Genomic DNA, 12690 nt, shown 5'->3' with positions numbered 1-12690 from the left:
CTAGGGTTTAAGAAACTCAGTCCCAGAGAAAGCTGACTGCACTTTTTAGGAAACCTTTTTTAAGGATGTTTATTGCATTATTGTTTTAGTAGAAAAACTGAAAAAAATATAAATGTCCTTTAAGTGGACAGTGTGCCTCATTGTGGTATATAGTATTGATGGAACACTCAGCAATTAAAATAAATATACTAGATGTATATTTATCCGTGTGGATAGCCTGCGAAAATATAACAGAATGGAAAAGGCAATGGTGTAAATTGTTTTAAAACAGCAATATTTTTATTTATGTGCATAGACACACTCCAAACACATATATATATATAGTTGAGAGGATAAAAGCATGAATTCAACAACTCATGATCATGTTGCCTATGATGGGGAGAGGGGGGAGAACAATGAGGATTTCAGCCTTAACTACAGTTGTTTTTATTTGAGATAAAGTATTGTTTTACTTGAAATAAAACAACTTAATCTGTCATTTTATCAAACTTCACTAATTGTATTTGTAATTAGAGGCTCAACTGAGTGAAAAGGTTTCACTTCAGGCAATTCAACAGCTGGTTCGAAAATCATACCAAGCTCTGGCTTTATGGAAACTCCTCTGTGAACATCAGTTCACTGTCATTGTAGGAGAGCTTCAGAAGGTAGGATATTTCTTTCCCTTTAAGTCCCATACTGTTACTACTGTGCTTAGTTTGTTTTCTTTTGAGTGAGCTTTAATCTTACACTTGGATTTGGGGGAGGGGTTATTTAGGGAAGCATTTAGGTTATGATAAAGTCACTATGTAATAGAAAACTTGCTCTGGAGGTTTTTACAGTATATGAGAACTTCAGAGTGGTATGTGAATGAAATTTCACTTTACCAAAAATATTCTTTTAAAACTGGATTGTAACTTTCGTTTGGGCTACAGATCCCTTTGGGAATCTGATCAAACTCTCCTCACCCTCAAAAAATGCACACAAACATTTACATAAAAATTTTGCATGTGATTTCAAGGAGCCCACTAACCTTAATTAAACATTCCTACTTTAAAGAAAGATGTTTACAATGTGCGAAATGAATGGTTCATATTTATCTTGCACTCCTCATTTGAATCCTTTTTAATAATAATAATTTGCATTCATCTAAATATTAGGTTATTTGGGGGGAATATATTCCTACCTGTTATTTATTGTGAACATTTCTAACCATCCAGGAAAATGGAGCCAATACTGTTACTAATCCCCATATACACTTTACTGGTATTCAACATTTTCAAGATTTTACCAACTTTGCTTAATCTATCCTCTTTTTTTCTTTTTCCTTAATGAATTATTTTAAAATAGATACAGACATCATGTCATTTTATTCCTACATACTTTAGTATGTATCTCTTTAAAAAAGATGGGCATTTCTTTGAATAATAACATCATTATCACACTCAGTAATATTAACAGTAATATTCTTTGGTAACATCTAAAATGAAATTTCTATGTCTTAAAAATATCTTTTTGGGCTGGCCGAGTGGCTCAGTTGGTTAAGAGCTCGCTCAAGAGTTTGAGCTCTGAGCAACAGCGGTTCGATTCCCAGCCCGAGCTGAGCAGCCGCTGCGCTGCCAACAGGTGGCAGGATGACTCAGCTTAAAAAAAAAATTATCTTTTTACAGATTAGTTGATTCAAATCACAGTCTAAAGAGTTGGTTCACTCATTGAATTTGATTTGCTGTTTCTCTTAAATCTCTTTCAATTTAGAGCAGTTTCCCCCTTTTTCCTTGCTTTTGCCTTGTAAATGTTGGGTCATCTACCCTGTGGAATGTACAGCATTCTGAGGTTGCCTTTACCTTCCTTGTAGTAAATGTGTTCCTTTATTTCTTGCATTTTCTGTAAAATGGAACTTAGGTCTACAGAAGCTTGAAAGTTCAGGCCCATTTATTTAAGGAAGATTAAAATATTTCATAGGTAGTGGTTTGTGTGTCAGACTGTGTTAGGTGACATCAAAGGTTTGATTGTCCCACTTTTAGTGATACTAAAATTGACTGCTAGATCCAAATTGTGAATCCAATCCTGCCGTTGTGAAATTCTCCATCAGACTTTCATCATCCATTGATAGTCATTGCCTGAATGAATTATTTCATTAAGGATTACAAAACAGTAATTTTCTAAGTCTGATGTCTTCCATGTTTATTAATTGCAATTCTATAAAAATAATTTTTCCTTATCCTTTAGGGCTATTTTGTTAACCTGAAATGTTTAAGTCTTAACTTTTGAGTACAATTTTCAAAGTTAGAAGACATTCCCCTAGTTCTTTCCAGTAATGTCCAAAGAGTTGTTTGTTGGTGGTTTTTTATTTCTTTTAAACACATTCTTAAAAATAATAATAATAATAATAATCTCAGGCCGGCCGAGTGGCATGTTGGTTAAGAACTGGCTTGGGACGCCAGAGGGCCCCGGTTCGGATCCCACATATGAGGGCCAGTGACACTGCCCTCCACAGCTAAGATGCTNCATAGATAATAGTAGAAAGTGCCTGAGGGGTGGGCATCTGCTTTTGTTAAGAGTGGTCAGAAAAAGCCTCAAATTGTAATTAAAATTGAGTCTGAAATAAGAAGAATAGTCAACTATATAAAGAAATGGAGGAAAAGTGGTCCAAGCACAAGGAACAGTAGTCTGTGCAGAGGCACTGCATCAAATACAAGTTTATCATGTTTGGGATACAAGAAAGAAAGCCCCTGGGGTTAGAGATACTGAGCCAGGGAGAAAGTGGAAGGAGGTGAGGTTGGAGGAATAGCCAAAGGCTAGGGGAGGATTTTTAAGAAAGCAAGTGACATCTAACTTTTATTTTTAAGCAGTCACTGTAGTGGCTCTGTGGAAGGTGAAATGTAGTATTGGCCATATTAAGGCAGAGATATGAAGAATATGAGGAGCAATAAAGAATGTTGTCCTTAATTTAGTTTTAGAAGAATCAAAGTTTTAATATCCTGAACTAAAATTTTAAAATTGGAAGTTATTTTTTTGGATACAAACATAAGTGTTTCTTTATTTGTTGCCTTAAATTGTGGGTCTCTTTTATTAGAAATCCTCTAGTAGATTTTTCAAGTTTCAGATAGTGTTTTATGTTCAAATAGCACATCATAATTGGGTTGTCGGAAAAATCATGACGCATTTTTGCAACAAAAAACATAGGAAACAAAAAACAACCCAATATTTGTATCTCGTATCCTTAAGAATTCATATAAATAAAAATACATGTTTCTTCCCCAGCACAGAAATTTCACTTCAGCAGCGACTAGAGTACATTGCTCGAGCCATTCTTAGTGCCAAAAGTTCCACTGCCATTTCATCAATAGCTGCAGATGGTGAATTCCTTCATGAATTAGAAGAAAAAATGGAAGTAAGTGCTAAAGATACTTAAGCTTTGTCCACACTGAGTTGTAGCCACATGTTATTTTACTTTCTCTTCTTCCCCTAGTAAATAATAGGTCTATAGCAGTCAGTATTAATTCTAGTATCTTCTGCCTTTATTTATTTACTTATTTATTTACATGTTTAGATATAANGCTCTTAACCAACTGAGCCCCTTGGCCGGCCCAGATTTCTATTATTTTTAATACCAAATATGTGCATATATGTATTCTCCAAAGTAGCCTTTTTAAATTTGTTTGTGTATTTAAAATTAGATAAGACAAATCAGTTGCTGTCTAATTAATGTAATTGTTCCTTTTCCATTCTTTTTTCAGATTAAATAGTTACAAGTGCATTACAGATACACTTCAAGAACTGGTAAATCAAAGTAAGGCTGCTCCTCAGTCTCCCAGTGTCCCCAAAAAACCTGGGCCTCCAGTGTTGTCATCTGATCCCAACATGCTAAGTAATGAAGAAGCAGGACATCATGTAAGAGACATAGCATATTTTCATTCTGAAAATGCATTGTGTTTACACGTTCTCTGTGGTAGTGATAGCGTAACCATTTTGAGAAAAGTAGTAGCTCTTAGAACTTGCCGCTTAGGATTCTTGATTTCTTACCAGGGGTTTATAAGGCCAAAGGTTCGTGATGTCTGGCAACAAAGCCTTTAACTGTGCTCATTTTTATTGTTTTCTTTATTTTAGTTTGAACAAATGCTTAAATTGTCTCAACGATCCAAAGATGAGCTCTTTAGTATCGCCCTTTATAATTGGCTAATACAAGCTGACCTTGCGGATAAACTGTTACAGGTAAAAAATGGTTTTTTATTCCAATCTTGTTTATATAAGTAATGTAATATCTTTTCCTGGTGGGCAAAGTAGACCATTGAGCTAAGTTTCTTGGTATTTACCACGTGATGGGCGTAGTTTATAGTATGGGGTGGAAATTACTGGATTATAAATTAGGAGACCTGACTTGGGTTTAGGTCTACTATTAAGATAACTGTGTGTGACTTCACATATTTTCACTACCCTGAGTTTCAGTGTTCCTCAGTCTGTAATATGAACACATGGCATTTGATTTTTTTTTTAAGGATGCCTTTGAGCTTAGAGTCTAGAAATCAATAGCTGTGTTCTCAGAGTTTAATACAAGATTTGTAATTGAATAATAAAAAATTATTAGCCTAATGCAACTATTATAGCAACTTTTTCATTAACTGTGGTAAAGCCATCATTTATAATGAGAAAAATTGCCCTCTCTTTTATCTATTGTTGGATTATAATTTTGCTTATGTATTCATGAAACAAGGCACACCTGTCTTTAAAATGTTATATTTACTATGTGAAGAGCAAGTGGGTGGTGAGAAAATGTTTCTGAGTAACTGTACAATTTCTAGATTGCTTCTCCATTTCTGGAGCCACATCTAGTCCGAATGGCCAAAGTTGATCAAAACAAAGTTCGTTATATGGATTTACTCTGGAGGTATTATGAGAAGAACAGAAGTTTCAGTAATGCTGCTCGTGTCCTGTCCAAATTGGCTGACATGCATAGGTATGGCATAATTATCTTACTGAAGAATGATTTATAACCTAGCTATATCTAGTTACATTCAGATGTCAGAATTTAAATAAAACCTCTTTCAGGTTTTTACTTACGTAGAATTTTTGTGCTTTTACTTGGATCTACCTAAAGTTTACAGTTTTCATTTTTTTCTTGTTTTGTTTTTCATAATATGTAGAAGATACTAAAAGAATACCTAAGACACACTCTATTCAAACTACCTTCTAAATCCTTTTCTCTAAAGTATGTCTTTAGATTCTTCTTANGCCAGTGACACTGCCCTCCACAGCTAAGATGCTGAACAACAGCTCACCCTGGAGCTGGGCTGCCGTGGGCTGCCGGCAACGGCGTAGGCTGCAGTCCCCTGCTGCAGTGGGCTGCCATAAGCTATCAAGTGTGAGCCAGCAGCCAGCGTGAGTGGCCAGCAGCCGCAGTGAGCGGCCGTCCAGAGGCAGGCGACTGACCTGCCTCACCAGGGAAGAGCGCAATGATGGTGCCAACTTGGGCCAGTGAAGCAACATCCTCCACAACTAGACTGAAGAACAAAAACAACAGCAACTTGTCTGTTCCCCTTCCCCCAATTCCCCAGCGCTGTTCCTCTCCCCCAATTCCCCAATAAAATCTTTTTTAAAAAAAATCTCAAGCTAATGTTTAATTATGGAAACCATTTTATGCTGGATAGAATGTTTTATGGGGTGATAAACATAATGTAGTTACATTTTTAGCATAGTTATCCTTTTTGTGATCTGTCTTCAAAGCTTCATTCCTTGCATCATGAATCTTGTGCTCAAGGAAATGCAAATTAAATATTAGTGTAAAAATTTGAACATTGTATATTTGCTGTAAAACAGACAAAAATAGTCAAATCTCTAAACAGAAAATTAGTATTAATCACCTCAATAATTTAGAACTCTGTTTCAACAAGCAGATCTGTTCAAAATGAGATTTAACTCCGATGTTCGAAGGCCTTGAATAATAGAATTCTAACATCATTTAGGAAAAAGTAATGTAAGCCCAAGATTTTTTAATGTAGCTAAGTGATTGCTGTTTCCTGGTTGTATCTGAAGTCAGGAGACCTGGCTCTAATTTTGGCTCTGCCTGGACTTTACTTTCCTCATTTGTAAAGTGAGAGATTTGGACTAAACTTACTGTGGGTTCTTTTCCAATTCTGTGTGATTCCATGAAAATTGCAAAAATGTGTTAGTTTGTATAGTTTTAGAATATTTTCTCTTTTGAATTATAAAGTCTATTAATGTTTTGGTTAAATTATTAAAGAAATTTCATTCTGTGTGGAAATGTGATATTCCTATATATTTGATAGAAGAAAGGATTCTCTTTTATACTCCTAGGAATTTCAAGAGCAGTTGAAAATCACCACCTTTAAAGATCTGGTAATCCGGGACAAAGAACTGACTGGGGCATTAATTGCTTCTCTGATTAACTGCTACATCAGAGATAATGCTGCTGTTGATGGCATTAGTTTACACTTACAGGATATCTGCCCACTTCTGTATAGCACTGATGATGCAGTTTGTTCTAAGGTACGATGCTTTGTTATCTATTTCAGTGTTTCTTACAGAAGGTTTCATGGTATGAATAGCACACTAGAGTTGGAATCAGGAACCGTCTTCTTTTACTTAATATATGACCTTGATAGGTTTCTTAACTTCTCCTGTCCTCAGATTCCTCATCTGTGTAAGAATGGGCTTAGAATACATGATTTTTTTTTCATGATTTCTTAAAATCCATATGTATTTAAGTTTCTCGTAAAGAATCTTTGATAGTATTTCTAAGCCATATTTAACTATATCTCTCCTTAGAAATTAAGGAAGATCACTAAATTAAATCTGCAATAAATTAGAGGTAATTGGGCCATTTTTATTGATCCTTTCCTACAGGTGGAAGTAATTTTAAAAATCAGTATCACATGGACTGCCTGCTGACCAATAATGTATTGACTAGGCAAGAGATTTACTAGTCAAAAGCTATCTTGCTTAACATATTTGTGAGAGGAATTAAGAATAGCTAGGATTTTTTGGTCAAAAACTTTTCTGCCTAAAATTAAGAAGTAAGTTTGTAGTGTTGTTTTTATTATTGATTATAATAAACCAGATGTAAATTTAGACACAGACTAAAACTTATGTTGACAGCACCATCGATGTGCTTGATTTTATATCTCTTTCAATTCTTGTCATCTCTATTTCTAGGCAAATGAGCTTCTCCAACGTTCCCGTCAAGTTCAAAATAAGATCGAAAAGGAAAGAATGTTAAGGGAATCACTAAAGGAGTATCAAAAAATCAGCCATCAAGTTGACCTTTCTAATGTTTGTGCTCAGTATAGACAAGGTGAAAAACAAAATGCTCTTCATACCTTCTTAACTAAGAGGACAAATGACTGTGTGACTAAAACAAGTTAGTGATAAAGAGCCTCTTCCAAAAGGCAAATCTTTCAACTTCAGTGGTCCAAGTGATACGACATAGGAAATTTATTCCTTGTGTTATAGTTGGTAGCAACTGGACTGGCCCCCACAAAAGCAATAATGCTTTTTCTATATCATCAAATATGTAACTGTTTAACATTGGCGTTTCAGTCTTTATCCAGTTAAATGACTATATTAAATTGTTTTCTGGGTTACATTTAATTTTAAGATGCTTAAAATTCTTTGGTTAATTCTTAAAATATTACCTGCCTGCTCTCTTTAAAATTAAATAAAATATAATGTAAAAGTAGTAACTGTTAGCAATGGTATAGTTTTGAATCCCAAGATTTTTTTTCAACAAGAAACTGAAACCCTCCTTTTTGTTATTTTAAATACAAAAGTTTTTTTTCCAATGGAGAAAATATATTTAGTAGCTGCCTTCTAGACATGCTAAGACCTCAGTCTTTGAGGACCTTTTACTTTGGTAGACTTCATCAGAAATATTTTATATGCTGTTGTCACCAGGGTGACTAATATACAGCAGAAACATGATAATCTTGATCAGTATGTGTATAAGCCAGCCAAGGAGAAATGTACCCCACTTAGTAATGTGCCTTCAGTCTTTGTCCTTTTTCTTTCCCATCAGTGCGGTTTTATGAGGGTGTGGTGGAGCTCTCTCTTACTGCTGCAGAGAAAAAAGATCTTCAGGGTCTTGGGCTTCATTTCTATAAACATGGAGAACCAGAAGAAGACATTGTGGGACTTCAGGCTTTCCAAGACAGGTGAGTTTTATTGCCCTAGCAGACTGTTGATTTGATGGATACAGACTTTTCTTTGTGTCAAGTTTGATTGATAGTATTAGGGAAATAATATTTCATGTACAACCCTTATGCATTTGAATTATGCTTTCACTTTAAAATGACTTGATTTGTCAAAGTCCTGAATCTGGAAAGTAATTCTTTGGGGATAAAATTTGAGTCTGGTGAAAATTCATAAGAACTTGTGTTTCTGAACTTGCTTCTGTGACTTTTTCTGAGACTTCATGAATGTCGATTTTAAATAAGATAACTTACTTGGAAACAAAACTTGCTGCTCCCCCCACCCCATTTCTGGTTGTGGATGAAGATTAGTATTTTATTTTAAAGGATTATTTTTAAATGTTCAAAAATGAGAGATTATCAAAGAAAAAGTGTATGTCCATAAATCTAAGACATCGTTTTTGTTAATACATTCATTTTTATGACTTTACCCTTTTATGTTTAACCAAACACTTCTCACACCTATTGAAAAAGTATATAATTCTATTATTTTATTTTATTTTTAAGATTTTGTTGGGGAAGGGGAACAGCCAAGTTGTTGTCNATTTAGTATCAGAAATTTTCATAATTTAGACTTTTAAAATCAATAATGAGAGTCGCTTTGCTATATCTTATGATAAAGGTAAAATATTCTTAATATTAATGAACATAATGTATACTTTATTCTTGGTTAAGCTAAACACATTACATTAAGAATCATCATGTACTTTAAAAAGAGCAAATAACTATTTATTCACTGTAGCCTCATCTCAGATATCATTGTTTAAAGATCTTTCTCACCATATTGAACCTTACTAGACTATATATTTTATAATTTTTATCCAAATAAAACTTTGCACTAGATCGTGTCATTTATAGTGACATCATCAAAACGTTCATAACAGTGTTTTACAAGGCACTTTTGTGTCTCCTTTAAGCCTCTCAATGAGCCTGTGATGGAAATGAGCAGGTCGAAGCCTCCCCTCTCCTACATCTGACAGGGGCAGAGGTGCTAAATAACCTGCTCAAGTCACATGGCTAGTAGCGGGTGAAGCTAGACTAGAATTAAGATTCTTTCACCAATTTAGTCTCTTATTTACAATATCAAACTGAGCCTACATAGGTTCACAGTAAAAGTCGAATCACAGCTGATAGGAAGAGATGGGTTTTTTTCCCTCTTACCTCAGGTTCCTAACAGGAAATTTATGTGCTCTGCAAAGTGGATTGTTCATAAATAACATCACATGCAGTTTTTAATGTTGTTGAAATAGTAACCATAACCAGATACATAATTTAATAACTACATAATGGTAAATGCTTATTTTAATATCAGAAAATTTTACCTTGGACTCTGATGTCTGGTTTAACTAACATCAATGGTTGAAAAATCAGTTGACACAGTTTCCTTATATCACACAATGTATATTTTCTTTCTAGGATCCATTCTGGAACAGAATGAAGAAGCCCCTGCACCTTTTGGAATGTATACATGTACTATTGACAAGATATGTTGAGAATCCTAGCCAGGTTTTAAATTGTGAAAGGTAACTATTAATTAGATACTGTATTATAGCAAAAGCTTTTAACTGTTCTAATAAATATCAGGGTAACAAATTCAGAGACAAAGGGGAAAGATACGGAGATTATGAAGAAGTATGACGGGGATTTAGTCTTTTGTATGTTAATAGCTATTTGTATGATATTAATTGGCATGTGTAAATGTAATTTAATATTAATTTAAGAAATCATCCTTTACTGCCTCCTCATTATAATAATCTTCAAAAGAAAAATGGTGGTTGTGTGGGAATCTACCTCCCCCCAAGTTTCCTTCTCTGTTTTCATTTATGTGCCATTTATGTGTAATCACATGATCCTTGCTCTTCTGTGGGAGTATAAGAAATGTTAGCAAAAGTTGGAGGAAAGTCATATAGGAAGAAATGTTTCTAAATGTATTGATAGTTGATCAGATGTGTTTTCCTTTGCAGGAGAAGATTTACAAATCTCTGCCTGGATGCTGTGAGCAGTTACCTGGTTGAGCTCCAGTCTATGAGCTCTTCAATAGCAGTACAAGCCATCACAGGAAATTTTAAATCTCTTCAGGCTAAATTAGAACGGCTTCATTAATTATTGTAATGTATTTTTATCTGCTCATTTTGATCTGTAAAATAAAATCTCAGCTGGGTCCAAAAATCAGGTGCTTTAAATCTAAGAAATTAAGAACAATTTTAATAGACATGTGTTTTTAATAAGTGGTTACTATCCATCCACAAACAGTACATTTGCCAGATGAATTCTCTTTTAGTTTTACTGGGTTTTTTTTTTTTTTTTAATAATCAGGCTAGAAAACAAACTAGATATGATTATTTATTATCTTAACACAAGGATAAAAAATATTTAGAAATTTTTGTTTTGAATTTTACTGCAGGCTGAAATTATGAATTTATAATATTCATTTTCATGTTAATCCAAGGATGTTGATATCAAAACTTAAAGAGGCCAGCTGAGNAACTCTCCAAGCCTCTCTGTACCCTTCTGAGCAATTCCTTCTTCAGTTATTCTTGGACATGGCTTCAGTACCCTTAAGTTCCAAGATTTGTCAGTATTTCCATGATTCTTCAAACCCTACTTTAGACAACACTAAGTCTAAAAGTCTTTGCAACATCACCCAGCAAAGAAAGAAAAAATGCACACATACTGCAATCTATTTGAACATATTTACCGTTCATTCACCACTTTATTTATTTATTTTTTTAGCTGAGCCATCCTGCCACCTGTTGGCAGCTCAGCGGCTGCTCAGCTCGGGCCAGGACTCAAACTGCTGTTGTTCAGAGTTCAAACTCTTGAGCAAGCTCTTAACCAACTGAGCCACTCAGCCCGCCCCATTTACCACTTTTAATCAAGCGTTATGACCAGCTACACATTATCATATCTTTATATCATGTTTTAGGAAATTTAAGAAAATCTTTGGTTGTTTTTACTTTCAGATAGTGTTTCACTATTAATTTCTAGATACTGACTTCTGGTTGGATGTATAATGTTGGCATTTTTCTCCCACAGCTTTATGGGGAATTTGCTGACCCATTTAAACTCGCAGAGTGTAAACTTGCAATAATTCATTGTGCTGGTTATTCAGACCCTATATTGGTGCAGACACTTTGGCAAGATATCATAGAAAAAGGTAAGTGTCCACTTACAAGTATATTTAACATATATTATTTAGTGAGTTGGTAAATGAATACAAACTGCTAGTGACTCGTATATCTAGGGTCCATGGAAATTTTATGAGTATAAGTAGAGGATCCATGGAGTGCTACCTGGATATGGTGGGGGGTGGTCCTCTAGAAAAGGATCCCAGTGAATACTGGAGAAGACTCTCAGTGTGTCACTTTTGTGGTTTGTGCTGCTTAATAAGGGAGACTGAGTCACTTCCCTCAGAATCTCATAACCAGGGTCCTGGTAAGATACGAGAGTATATCAAACTAACAGAGAGCCTGCTCGTTATATTAATGTAAGTTTCAGTTCTGGAGTATTTTGTACGTTGAAACAATAAAATAGCCAATTTATACACTTCACATTAAAAAATATTTCTAAAGACATGCGACTTTCTTACAGAATTGAATGAAAGTGTGACGTCGAGCTCTTCAGATCGAATGCATGCTCTTAGTCTGAAGATTGTGCTCCTTGGCAAAATTTATGCTGGTACACCTCGCTTCTTTCCTTTAGGTAAGCAGCAACCTCAGGTGCTGTCATGGGGGTTTTTCCAGTTGATGATTTTCTTCACTGACATGGAAAAAAAATGGTATTTAGAGTGAAATAATTTCTTTGTTGCTATTTAGTTGAGCATTTTAATTCTACCTCTCCAGAAAGACCTCCCAAGAATAGCAGAATTTGATGAATAGTTGGGTGTGGGACTTTCTTTGACCTTCCAAGTTTATATATCTGTGTTGAGATAGTGTTGACTAATAGACCATAATGATTATATTGTTGGTAACCCTATACAAATTTGTGAAGAGAAAAGAAAACTTGCTGGTGTTTTTGTGAATGGGAAATCTGTGATTGATTCAGCTGCTCTTATTATATTGAGGGGACATTTTTCTTTAAAATAGTGAGTAGTTGTTTTAAAAATGTAATTTTTGAGCCATTGTCTTATCGCCAAATATGCTGACTATAATTGTTATGTACATGACTAATTATTATGAACCATTTCCCAACCTATCATGTTTTTTTCACTTGTAAAACAATAGAATCAGCATAAATACATTTTCATAAAGTAGAATGTTAACCACTTTGTGTTTTTGAAAGATGTTGAGAAATATGAGAATGATTATAATATAACATTAAATTTTTTTTACAAATGAGGATACAGACTTATTTACAGACCATCTCTGATTTACTATTTATTCCCTGGACATGGTAAAAAATAAAACCATTATAATCATACCCTTATTTCTTGTAAGTACAGTATTAACTGCTATGCCATTTCATTGACTAGAAAAATAAAGAGCAAGAAATATATAGATATAGATATAGA

General features: G+C 34.4%; 1 protein-coding gene and 1 pseudogene across 2 annotated transcripts in view; both read left to right on the top strand.

The window, feature by feature from the left end:
- Window positions 1-8213, top strand: part of NUP155 (nucleoporin 155) — a 44403-nt gene extending 36190 nt beyond the window's left edge. For both annotated transcript variants that reach the window (XM_019650771.1, XM_019650772.1), the window contains exons 22-25: window positions 514-644; window positions 6292-6483; window positions 7150-7288; window positions 8009-8213. In XM_019650771.1, coding sequence (XP_019506316.1) covers window positions 514-644; window positions 6292-6483; window positions 7150-7288; window positions 8009-8148 — 602 coding nt within the window. In that variant the 3' untranslated portion in view covers window positions 8149-8213. The remainder of the gene's footprint in view (window positions 1-513; window positions 645-6291; window positions 6484-7149; window positions 7289-8008) is intronic.
- A 2973-nt stretch (window positions 8214-11186) lies between these two features.
- The window catches only part of LOC109387048 (aldose reductase-like), a 10527-nt pseudogene continuing 9023 nt past the window's right edge, over window positions 11187-12690 (top strand).

The sequence above is a fragment of the Hipposideros armiger genome, unplaced genomic scaffold (assembly GCF_001890085.2).
Source record: "Hipposideros armiger isolate ML-2016 unplaced genomic scaffold, ASM189008v1 scaffold_146, whole genome shotgun sequence".
In the NCBI taxonomy this organism is placed as follows: domain Eukaryota; kingdom Metazoa; phylum Chordata; class Mammalia; order Chiroptera; family Hipposideridae; genus Hipposideros; species Hipposideros armiger.
This window is presented reverse-complemented; position numbering and strand designations above follow the sequence as displayed.